Raw genomic sequence first — 12,896 nt, 5'->3', positions numbered from 1 at the left:
CGGGATCCCAGGCGTTCAAAATCCCGACGCCGGAATCCCGACAGCAGAAATCCCGACAAGGGGGGGACGTGGATCGTCCCCCCTTGAGGGCTCGACATGCAGCGGGCCCGGTGTCTCGCTACGCTCGGCACGCTAATTTGTTCTCCCTCCAGGGGTGTCGTGGACACCCACAGAGGGAGAAAGTGTCGGGATTTCGGCGGTCGGGATTCTGAACGCCGGGATCCCGACAGCCGGGATTTTAACTGCATCCCAACTGAACTATTCTGTTGGTAATCAGTAAGTCCAAGGTCATAATTACCTATAGGTGCAGATAGTGCAGCCACTTGGGGGCCCACAGCTAAAAAGGACCCACCTTAACTATCAAAGTAACATGTGCTATATACAGTTTTCATCATTGGGTGGTACAATTTTTTGCTATGGGGCCTATAAATATCTAGTAATGCTAAGTCCAAAACAAAAGTGTATAATAAAGAAGGCAGGCATACTGCTTTAGCATAAGATCTCTGACTTCAAGTTAAACTAATTACATACTACTAATAATTGTATTAAGTTTTGGATGAAAACTTTCAACTATATTTTTTTTAAATGGCCACTTTTGCTCATAGACTAATAACTTACTGAAATATGACACTCAGACATCCTTTATTGCATTATAAGGAAGTACACAGTCTGACATTATAGGCAAATACAGACAGTTGACTTTAGTAGAGAACAAAATGACACATTTAAACATAAATTATACAAATAAACAGTTGGATATTGTTATATGATTATATGATTTTACTAACTACAATATGACAAAGTATAGACTAATAAAGCCGTAACAAACATGTAAATGATATTTAAAGTAACTACATTAAAACAGTGTTTTCAAGCAGAACATAGATATAAAATGCTACATTAAGTTCTGGAACATTTTATTGATAGTGATCGATTGTACCCATCACATGCAGTTTGTGGACTGGAGCAAGATTTTTGAGAATGCAAATTCAATTTAGTCATAAATGGGGACAGTTCTCAAGGCTTGTCTGTGTCACTGGTATTTAGTAAATGAATGGGATGCATTCTCATGAATTAAAATCCATATTATAGTAAGTTTAACACACAAACTGGCATGTGTATGTGTAGATGATCAACTTTAACTCTGATTAAGGAATTTTCATTGGAAACATGTGCGAAGAAAAAAAACACAACAATCAATCAACCCTACACATCTATTTCCTGAACATATATGACCACTTTAACAACCACTACCTAGTATATTTACACATAATTTTAGTACGTAAAGATATACTTGTTTCATCATTGCATCTTGCTTTTATTTAGATTGGAAACAAACACTAAAGAGAAGCTGTGGCAGAAAATGGCAGTGATCGCTTTGTTGACACGGTGTGTCATCAAGTTTTATAGAGTGCAAAATTATTGGCTTTTAGCGTAGCAATCTTATTTTACAGATATTATTTCTTATGTTATTATAAGCGAAGCAATTGTTTCTGCAGATCCCTCCTTATTTGTAGCTATGCATTTATATTGGCCTTCATCCTCCAAAACAACATTTTCTACTATTAGCTTATGATTACCATTTTCTTCTTCTTCAAGAATATACCGCTCACCCTGAATTAATTGATCATCCTTATACCAAGAAACCTCTGGCTGGGGTGAGCCAAGCACTATGCATTGGAAACATGTGCTTGTTCCAATTGATGTTGTTGAATCCAAAATTGGTTGTAGGATTTTGGGTGGTGATGCCGTAACTTGAAACTCAAAACAACATCCTTCAGAGTCCTGGCCTTTAAATTGTATGTCTTTCTCAAGAGAAGGATTATCAAAAACGTCAAAATTTATATTTAAGCATTTCTCACCACCTTCTTCACTTTCACCTCCAGCAACAGCTACCAACTGCAGGGCTTTATTCACATCATTAGGATCGCCTGTGAATTCAAATTCAACTTGTATTTCTTCATGATTCTCACTTTGAACTTTCTGATCCATAACCAGGTCAAGTTTCTGAGCCATGCCATCTTCATCTGTAAAGGAAACTATGTCTGTGTCCTTCAATTCTTCTTTTGAAGAGTCCACATCTGCCCCAGTAACGCCTAACACAGCTTTGCATGACACCTCACCAAAGCTATTCTCTGCTTTACAAGTGTACGTCCCTGCATCCAACATTTTGACTCCATATACCAAAAGACATTGTTTTTCTTCTTCCACCCGTATAACATATTTTGTGACATCTGGCACAATACACTCATTTTCTTTGAACCATTTTACAACTGGTGTTGGATTGCCAATAACAGAACACTTAAATTCTGCATCTGATCCTTCTTTTAAATTTAGGTCTGAGACCGTCTGAATAAAACGTGGTGGTTTTTCAGTTACTTCAAAGTTTATCTTTACGTTCTCACTCTCTCTTGTGTCACTGTCTACGTTCTGGCCATCATAAGCCAACGGAAGCACATCAAGGGAAATTACCATGCTTTTACTATCTGGGCAAAATTCTGGAATAGTAAGAATTTTGACTTGCTTCTCAAAGTCTCTAACTTCACTTTCATCCAACTCAACTTCCAAAAGAATTTCTTGAGGAGAAGGTGACCTAGATGTTGTATATTGCTCCATATCAAACTCCATAACATGCTGATGGGTTACAGGGGGTGGTAATGCAACTGACTCTCCATCATGAGGTAAAACATCCACCTGGGCAAAAGTTTTGGCTTCCCCCAAGGCATTCACAGCAATACAACTGTAGTTCCCACTCTCTCTTATTTGAATATTATTAATTTCCAGAGTATGCACATTACCTTCTTCTCTTATTTTAACTCTCTCTTCTTGTTCAAGTAGCAATGAATTTCTATACCACTTTACTATTGGGACAGGAATACCTACAACTTCTCCAGTAAAGCTTAATGTACTATTTTCAAAAACACGTTTTTTAAGAAGAGCTTTAATGAAAGCTGGAGGCATTTTGACATCTTCAGTTGGGTCTCCTTCACCTTTTTCTGAGTTCTTTAGCCCGTTTTGAACATTTGGAGAACCGGATTGTTCATGTACAGGAGCTATAGATTCTGAAGGTATCTGACTTTCTGTACCACCAGGGTTCAGCATTTGTTGAACTGGTGTAAAGTAGTGTTCTGGAGAACTTGCTGGAGTAAGAAATGATTCACTTAATGGAGAATAAAACCGTTCAGCGGAAGATGGGGGAGTAAAAAATTGATCAATTTCTACAGCTTCATCACTGAAGACACTACCAGCTTCAATTGACATCTCAGATTCTGGAGAAAATGGACGAGCAGACTGATTCTTATAAAACTCATACACTGTATCAAATGTTACATCTTCAACTTCCAGTGATGTGACACGTTCCTCCCAAATATCTTTTCTGCTTTTTGCTTCCTCTGGTGGTAGAGAATCATGTTCTGCTCTAATAGGGAATTGTGGCAGAATGCATTTTGCATCTGATGACTTTTTGTCACTAGGGTGCTCTAAATTACCATTTCCAGAAATACTAAAATCTTCTGTCTGATACCAGTTTTCTTCAGCAGATTCCAATTTATTTTCTTGTCTATTCAAAATGTGTCCATGTGTTTCCCATTCCGAGTTGTCATTGCTAACTGACATCAGATAATCATCTTCCCCTTCAAAAATACCGAGATAGGAAATATCATCAATTTCATTCAGATTTTGTATTTCCTCTTTTTTAACTAATTCATTTAAATTTAATCTGAACCTGTTTTCTTCTGTAGGTTGTGTTTTTGCATCATCGAGCACTTCATAATTCTCTTTCTTTATCTCATTACTCTCCTTCTTTGGATCAACTAATTTTACTAGTAATGGTTGTGATCCAGTATCTACAGAAACTGGAGTTTTAACCACAGAGCGTCGTCTTTGTGGGACTATAGGTAAGTCCTTCTTTACAGCAACATTTACTGCCTGGTCAGTGGTGGTGGCTTCAGTGGAAGCATTCTCTTGTGTCATTGTTTTACTGTTACCATCTGTTAGTGGTTTGTGCTTTACAAAAGAGTGCCTCCTCTTTGGAACCACTGGTACGGCTTTCTTTTCTCCACTCTCTATGGCTGAATTACTGCTCTGCTCAACAGTTTTACCTTCCATTAGATTGCTCTCAACATTAATAGAGGATCTACGTCTAACCAAAGAATGTCTTCTTTTTGGTACCACTGGCAATTCCCTTTTTGTGCCAGTAATGTCAATATCTTTAGTTACTGAACTAGGGCTTTGTTGTATAGTGTTCTGTTTTACAGCATCAAGCTTAATTTCAACTGTATCATTGCTTTTAATCTGTAAAACTTCAGTTACTGGTTCCTGGCCAATGGTTTCCTTAGTAATTTCTACAAAAACTGACATGTTTGAGTTTATTGCCTTGTTTGATGGTACAGTTGTGTCTTCTTCAAGATCTTTATTCATGATATCTTGGAAACAACTGTTTATGTCCCTGACCTTCTCTGTATCATCATTAATATTAGCAATTACAAAACTGTCATCAACATTTGCAATATCTGGACTGTCATAGGTAGAAGCTTCCTGCTGACGGTGTAGTTTATTCTTCTCTTTTCTTTTGTATTCTGTACTTTGCTGGTTACTGTTTTCATTGGAAGCAATTTCCTGCTGTGTGAGTTTATTGCTCTCTGGAGCATCACTTTCTATTAACTGTGATATACTGTCAGGTGTTTCAGTGTACTCTTTGTAAACAAAATCATGCGTCCTGCTATCTAAGACATCATGATTAATATATGACACACCTTTGTCATCTGCTTTTTGATCCATGATTTTTTCTAAACTCTCCATTTCCTTCCTGCTACCATGCCAGGTAACTTGTGGCTCAGATTCCTCTGATATAATACATTCCAAAACTGGGCAAACCTCCTCTATACTATCGTCTTCTTTTTCATTTTCTTGCACTGTTTTCTGTAACTTGCTAGAAACATCAAAGCCAAATGTAAACTTGTGTTTCATTTTTTGAGCATTATGCGAAGATTGTGTTTCCTGTTTATTTTCAACCGTCTGGAAATATACTTGTAATTCATTGTCAATATCAGGAATGGGAGTTGGAGCAGTTACTTTGATTTCCACAGGTAGTGATAAGGATGGATCTGATTTGCAAGGTATGTCATGGGTAAACTGTGGAGGCTGAAGGCTGAATCTATCAATTTTATCTTGAACTTGTTTTTCCTCAGCATCAGCAAAATATGAAATAAGCTCATCATCTTCGCCTTCAGTAAAATGTGTTGAAATGAGCACATCATATTTTATTGTTGTTTTAGCTTCATCGTGATCTTCATCTTCTCTTCTTATAACTTTAAGTTTTCCAAATGTTGTGTCAGTCCCATACTGGTTAAATATTACACATGTTATGGAACCATCATGTTGAGGAAGAACAGAGGAGAAGGTTAAAGTAGATTTGTTTTCAGTGGTGACTATGGCAAAATCTTCATTACGGGGTATTGATTTGTCATTATTGTACCAAGAAACTGTTGGCTGAGGATAACCATGGAAATGACAAGTAAAAGCGCATGAGTTACCTTCAGAGGCTTCTTGATAGCCAACATCATGATCAAACATAGGTGGGCATGGAATTAATTTTTCAGGAACAGACTTTTCAGAACCACCATAGATCTCCTTTCTGATCTCTGGTTCCATTTTATGAAGCATTGTAATCTCAGTTTCTTTCAATGCTGCCAATTCTAACTCCAAATCCTCTTTTTCTATGGTGGCATCACTGTCATGGTCTGTCTTACGTTCATCCATTTCAGAAGATATTTGAATAAATGTATTAATTTCATTGTTTTTTTCATATTTCTCTGTTGTCATTGTCTCCTCTTCCTTTATATGGCCAGATAAAAAGTCTATGACAGTAGTTACTGCATCTAGCTTAATTTTAGATATAATTGGTTCCTTAATATCAACTGATTCAGGGAACTCTGATTCACCATAAACTTTTTCTGCTGAGAGACTAGTTTTAGAAGTGACTGGTTTGGAAGATAAACCAGGTGAAGCTGTTGACATTAAGTTATCATTACTGGCCAGAGGAGCATAGTCGTCATCCTTGGAGATCTGAGGAATAAATTCTTCTTTCCTGATTTTGGTGGATTGGTGCACATTTAATATTTCCTGTTGGTCCTGCATTATCAACGACAAACCAGGTTTCTGTTGAAAACTTGATTTTACCTGTTGATTCAGTTCACCAGAATTTGACAATTCTGATTCATAGTGATCAATTAGCTGTTTAACAACAGGAGTTACCTCTTCTGTAAGTTTTAAACCCTTCTCAGTGTCCAAAGGAAAATTGTCTTCTCTCTCTTCATTTTTGTTTCTACATATTTCATTGCAAGGTTGTTTCTCTATACTGACTTCAAATTTATTCTGCTCATTTCCACTCTGTTCCTGTTTGCGTGTACATGATTGAATTAAATCTGATTGTAGCAGTTCCTGCAATATTCTACTAGATTTGTTACTCTCAAATGATTCTTTCAATTCAAATTGCTCATCACCTTTTCCATCTTGGACATCTACTTGGCTTATTGATGATTTATTAAATTCTTTATATGTATGTTTCTTGGGAAGACCCAATGGTAAATACTCTTTCTGGTCATTATCTTTTGTATGGACTCCAATAATGCCATTAGATTCTAGGATTTCTTCTTCCTTTTGCTGACATGCAGTTAAATGCACTAAACTTGCTTCTGAGCGCTTCTGTGTTATTTGAGATGTAACAGACTTGTCTACATGAACTGACTCTGGTATTATTTTAGCTGTAATTGGTTCATACAATTGATCTGATCCTTTAAGACCTATCTCTTTCTCATCTCTTTGAACACTCTTAAATAGTGGTGTAGCATCTGTTTCTGCAGATAATGCAGATAATTCAACATCCAGTGTCAAACTTTCTCTGTTTTCTTCATTCTTTTCCATAACTTCTAGTTTACTTTTTTGTGCGGTAAAATGCTTTGATTTTGGTTCAAAAGAGTCCTGTAAAAATCTAGATTTAACAGGTTTATTCATTAAAACCGTTCCTGATGATTCTAATTCACACTTTCCAAATTGTTTTTCATAGTCAGTCTCAACTATTGGCTTCATTGAAGTTTCTGATATAAGTTTTCGTTCGTCCTCAATATTATCTGATAGTAACTGCTTCTTATTCCTTACTTCTTCTTTAAAAGTCCATGTGCTTTCCTGAGTGTCTCTCATTGACTGATGCACATTAGAATTTTCTTGTTTGTTATTTTGTGTTCTTTCATATATCAAACTTGGCTCATAATGTTCTTGAATTCTTCCTGATGCAATGGGATGTATTGATTCTGGCAATTCCAACTGTATCTGATCACTTGAGTTTTTTACACCAGCACTGCTAGACAGCAATGTAACAGAACTATATTCTGTAATATTGGATTGCGTTTGATCATATTTTATAGGACATTCCTTGGCTCCATCATTTTGTGAGAGTTCATTAAAAAAGCTTTTACCAAAACCAGTTAATTTATTTGATTTTTGCAGAATACGTTCTTCTTGCACCCTGTTGTCAGAATTTGAATATAATGTACTAGCCTCAAAAGGTCCTTGTCTTATTCTAGACTTCACAGGTTTATTCATTTTAATTGGTTCTTCCAGTAACTCTGTGGTGTGCCTTTTTTCATGTTTTTGGACTGATTCAGCAAATGGCTGTTTGGAAAAAGTTTGGATCTTAGCTGGAAATTTTAATTCTTCTTGTATGTTCAAAGGCAGCTTTTGATTGTCGGTGTCAGTTTCATTTACAAATATTTCATTAAAATAGCTCTCAATGAATTTCTGTGGCTGATGCATTTTAATTTCATTTTGGCTGAATTTTTGGGCTGTTCTACGCACATAACTAATTTCAGAACGATCTTGAAGTACTTTCGATTCAATGGGTTTGTTCATTTGAACAGACTCTGGTAATTCTGACTCTTTGTTCTTTTCTGTTGCCGCATTATTAATGTTAACTAATGATTTTGAAGGGCATGTGGCCGGTTTTATGAATTTTGATAACTCTACATAATCCTTCTTCTGTTGTTCATTCCTCTCCATATATATTTCATGAAAGTTACTAACTCTCTCAGAGATATCCACTTTATTTTCTCCTTTATGTACTAGTCTATGTGTAGATAAATACAGAGGGCCAGGGTTTGGGACTTGTTGCAGGAGTCTACTGCGTTTATTTTCCTGTGTCTGCTCTATAGTTTCAGAAAATCTATCTACTCTATCTTTCGGCATTTGCTGCAGAACACTGCTAAGTTTAGGTTCTTGTACTTGCTCTATTTTTTCAGAAAACATCTCTATTTTTTCAGAAAACATGTCTAAGACAGGTTTAGGCATTTTTGGTAGAATACTGCTAATTTTAGTTTCTTGTATTTGTTCCATTGTTTCAGAAACCCTGTCTCGGCCAGCTTTGGGCATTTGATACAGAACACTGCTAATTTTATGTTCTTGTACTTGCTCTATTTTTTCAGAAAATGTGTCTAGGACAGGTTTAGGCATTTGTGGAAGCATACTGATAATTTTAGTTTCTTGTATTTGTTCCATTGTTTCATAAACCCTGTCTCGGCCAGGTTTGGGCATTTGATGCAGGACACTGCTAATTTTAGGTTCTTGTATGTGCTTCATTGTGTTAGAAAATGTGTCTAAGTCAGGTTTAGGCCCTTCTTGCAGGACACTGCTAATTTTAGGTTCTTGTATTTGCTTTATTGTGTCAGAAAATGTATCTAGGTCAGGTTTAGGCTTTTGCAGAATGCTGATGATTTTAGGTTCCTCTATTTGCTCCATTGATTCAGAAAATACGTCTAGGTCACTTTTGGGCTCTTCATGCAAGATATTTCTATTTTTAGGTTCCTGTAGTTGTTCAAATTCTTCAGAAAATGTGTCCAGATCAGGTTCAGGCATATGTTGCAGGGGACTGCTAATTTTAGGTACCTTCATTTGCTCTACAGTTTCAGAAAACTGGTCTAAACCAGAGTTAGGCCTCCGCTGCAGGGCGCTGCTAGTTTCAGTTTCTTGTATTTGCTGCTTTGTTTCAGGAAAAGTGTCTAGACCAGGTTTAGGCATTTCCTGCAGGACACTGCTAATTTCAGGTTCTTTTAGTTGCTCCAAAGTTTCAGAAAATGTGTCTAGGTCAGCGACTTTTCTTCCATAGCTAGTATCATCTGGTACATCCAAAAATGAGCTGAATTTGTATTTTTCCTTCTCAATGTGAAAACTTACAGAACTTGTGTCACTTTGAAAAGACTCCAGGTCTATATCTGAACACACATCAGAGGAGCACATGGAACTCCTGCTTCCTCTTGCTCTTTTAATTTCACGCAATTTTTGCAACTTTGTCTGAATTTCTTTGTCTAACAATTTATCGCTTTCAGAAATTTTTGAACCACGATTTTTGTCACCAGAAAATATTTTTTCAAAGCTTATAGTTTTTACAATCCCTTTCTTAGGATACTGGTTCTTCAATATTTGTGTTTCCCTCCGTTTATCAAAAGGAGACCCAACACACTTGAGATCAACTTTTAATTTGCTTTCTCTTTTTTTCTGAACTAGTGAATCAATACTTTTATGAGTTTTCTCAGAATACCTCACAAAATCTAAATATTTTGGATTCTGCTCTTCCCTCAGAGCCACCAGCAATGAAGCTGTGCTTTCAGCAGAACCTTCACTGTTAACTGCAAATATACGATAAGTTCCAGAATCCTGATCCTCTACACTTTTAATTAAGAGACTACATTTATGAATGTGCATATCACTTTCAGTCTTAATAACCCTCCGCCTATCTCTACCAATATGTTTATTGTTGTGAAACCAAGAAACTTTTGGCAATGGGCAGGCAACCAGTTTACACCGGAAAACTGCCGGCTCTCCTTCTAAAACTGATCGAAACTTTAACTTCTGTGTGAAGGAAGGCTTTATGAACTCAGACCAAGAACCAATTGATGAAGTCCGACTTGCACATCTTTTAGAGGAGACAAGTCCATGTTCCAAATAGTCTTCTGTATCTGAAAAGGCACTACGTAGATCTCTTCGGTATTCACTCTCATTTTTCATCCCTTCATTGAAAAACAACTCTGTCAAAAATAAAATAAGTATTTTAAAATGAGGTCACTTCCTCAAATACTTGAATTTAAATTACATATATTTTTAAACTATATTTTTTTATATTTAACCATGTAAATCATGCTAGGTAGACTAGAATCCATAAAAATATTCACTCACCATATTTGTTCGAATAAACGCAATGCCTTGTTCTTTTATAAAGACACCAAAATCGTTCGCTCTGTGTTCTTTCTTCAAACTGTGGAAATCTCTTCTTCAACGAATGCATAAATCTCAAAAATGTTTAAATAACATGTTTTCTGTGTATGTACAGCTGTCTGGAAATTTCAGTGGTTTAAAGTTTAAGATTAAAATTTTACCTGACTTGCAGACAGCAGAATAAACGCCCTTTCTGATCTTTTTGGATGGGAATAACTTGTATCTATCCTTAAAATATCTACATTCGAATGAGAAGGCGTTTATTCGAACTAATACAGCCACAAAATTATGATGTGATGCAGAAAACAGCAAGCAACATTGATAACATACCAAACTAGATGCCATCTGCAAGCCAGGTATGGTGTTTGAATGCACCAAGTTTTAACAAAATTTCGGACATAAAACAAAGCAATTTGATCAAAATATGGCATTTCCATATCATAACAGATTAAGAAAAAAAACATTTATCATGCAATAATTTAAAGCTGTAACAACATCTTTATACATGTCCCAGAAATTCTAAAGAATCACTATAAAACTACATATTTGTAGAGCAAATTCATGCACAATTCAACATCATGGGACAAAGATAATTATTAACACCGAGTGACATTTATATTACATTTTAATAAAACATTCTCATTCTGTTGAAAAAAATTACCTTTACTTGATTCATCTTCCATTGGTTTCATTGTCAGCATGTCATTCCTACTTTAAATATCAAACCTTACTATAAAATAAACTTAAATTCAACATACCTTTCACTTCAAGTTCAATCTGTTGCTCTATCTTCTCCTGTAGAACCTTTTCTAGTCCTATAAAAAAAAAAAAAGAAGTTATTTAGTTTGGACCAATTTTTTTTTCTGGAGCTTAAGTTGTGATTTTGGTTTTTCAAAGACACAGTTGACATTACAGACTAGGAATGAGCAAATACTTAAAAAATATTATTTTATATTATTTTAACTTATTTAGCATATTCTAGGAATAAGAATAAAAACAATATTTTTTAAAAAATACCCCCTTTTTTAATGAACTAAAACAGCTTCAGAAACCACGCCGCTAATTGATTAGTGATTGTAACCTGGTAATAAAGCTTTGACCATGACAATATTGTCAAACACTGTTTTTTAAAACAAACTGAATTTAAAATGGAAAAAAAGAAAAAGCATCTAGATAAAGCGTAAATAACTTTGCTAGAAGAAAAAACTTAAAGTTAACGGTTTCACAATTCATTTGCCCATTCCTGTCTTAGACAGTTAACACCCACACTAACATGTAAAAGCACATGCTATAACAATGTAAAGATGTGAGCAGGTGTTGCTACATAACAAGTGTGATTTGTATTGAATGTTGTAAAGAATATTTTGTGAAGGGACATATCTGTACATGCCTTTACATGCCTCATATTTAAGTGAATTATGCTTAAATTTAATACAGCACATTGCCAATTTTTTATTTATTTAAATTGTTGTCCATTGCATACAATGATATGCAAGAATTCATACGGAGTAGGAACATGCAGTTGCCAACCTGTCACTTTCAGGTGAGTGTTGCACTCAGCTTGTCCTGCAGCGTTAACTATTTTGCATGTGTATATGCCACTCTGCTTTGGAAGAACTTTCAATAGCTTTAAGCTGCAGAGTGACCCATCATTTCTTAAGAAACAAGTTGCAGACTCATCAACCAGAAGTTTGTTGAAGAGCCAGATAACACAAGGAGCCGGAATGCCCTTTATGATGCAAAATAGGGAGATATCGGCACCTTCTTTTACAAAAGTTTCAGGGGACAGTTTTTCAAGAAATGCTGGCACTACGGCACAAGATTCTATTAGATCTTCATAAGGTATGATATCGGGGAAGTATTCTCTGCTTCTTTGTCTTTCAAGGTCTTGTGGTCTTTGCGATGGAGTAAATGATATACTGGATGTTTTCTTGACGGTTTCCTGTTTTGCTTCGTAAGAACTCTTAATTTGAAATTCCTTGTGAGTTCTAAAACTTTTTTTATCTGATTCAGTGACTATTTGTGCTACTGCCTTGGTGGCGGCTTCTTCAGCTAGGCAAGAATAAATTTAGGAAACTGTTAGTCAAAGTGGCTTTGAAATAAACTGCATAATACTCTATAAAAATAAATTAGATCATTAAGCGGTTAGTATTATTAGGTTGTATTTTAAATGATTGCTTGATGGTTCTTTTAATTGCTCTGTGATTAGTGTCATGGTTGTTACATTTCAGTCAACCTGTACATTACTAGTTTTCATAGTTCCACGGGAACATTTAATTAAATAAATTGAATCTATACTGGTCACGCAAATAAATAGTTTTATGGGCTAAGCCTGCTAAAGGGCCATTTAAAATTCTAAGCACATGTGATGTGCATCTAATTTCTGATCATACTGAGGCAAAATAAAACAGAATATATATATATATATATATATATATATATATATATATATATATATATATATATATATAAAATAGTTAATGCTATTTATATATTGACAATATAGGTACACCCTACATTTTTAGATACAATGACAATATATATTGACATATATTGACAATGTAGGTACACCCTATATTTATAGATACATTCCCTTGCACCATTGTATTTTGTATTTTTTTTTACTTAGTGCA

General features: G+C 35.4%; 1 protein-coding gene across 1 annotated transcript in view; it reads right to left on the bottom strand.

Annotated features, from left to right (window-relative positions):
- Positions 1-12,896, bottom strand: part of TTN (titin) — a 286,949-nt gene that overhangs the window by 219,157 nt on the left and 54,896 nt on the right. Inside the window, exon 41 of the mRNA XM_083155111.1 lies at positions 11,022-11,078. Within this exon, the coding sequence (XP_083011237.1) occupies positions 11,022-11,078 (57 nt within the window). The remainder of the gene's footprint in view (positions 1-11,021; positions 11,079-12,896) is intronic.

This window comes from Crinia signifera, chromosome 7 (assembly GCF_055691185.1).
Source record: "Crinia signifera chromosome 7, ASM5569118v1, whole genome shotgun sequence".
Classification (NCBI taxonomy): domain Eukaryota; kingdom Metazoa; phylum Chordata; class Amphibia; order Anura; family Myobatrachidae; genus Crinia; species Crinia signifera.
Note: the sequence above shows the minus strand (reverse complement) of the source record. Positions and strands in the feature narration are given on the sequence as shown.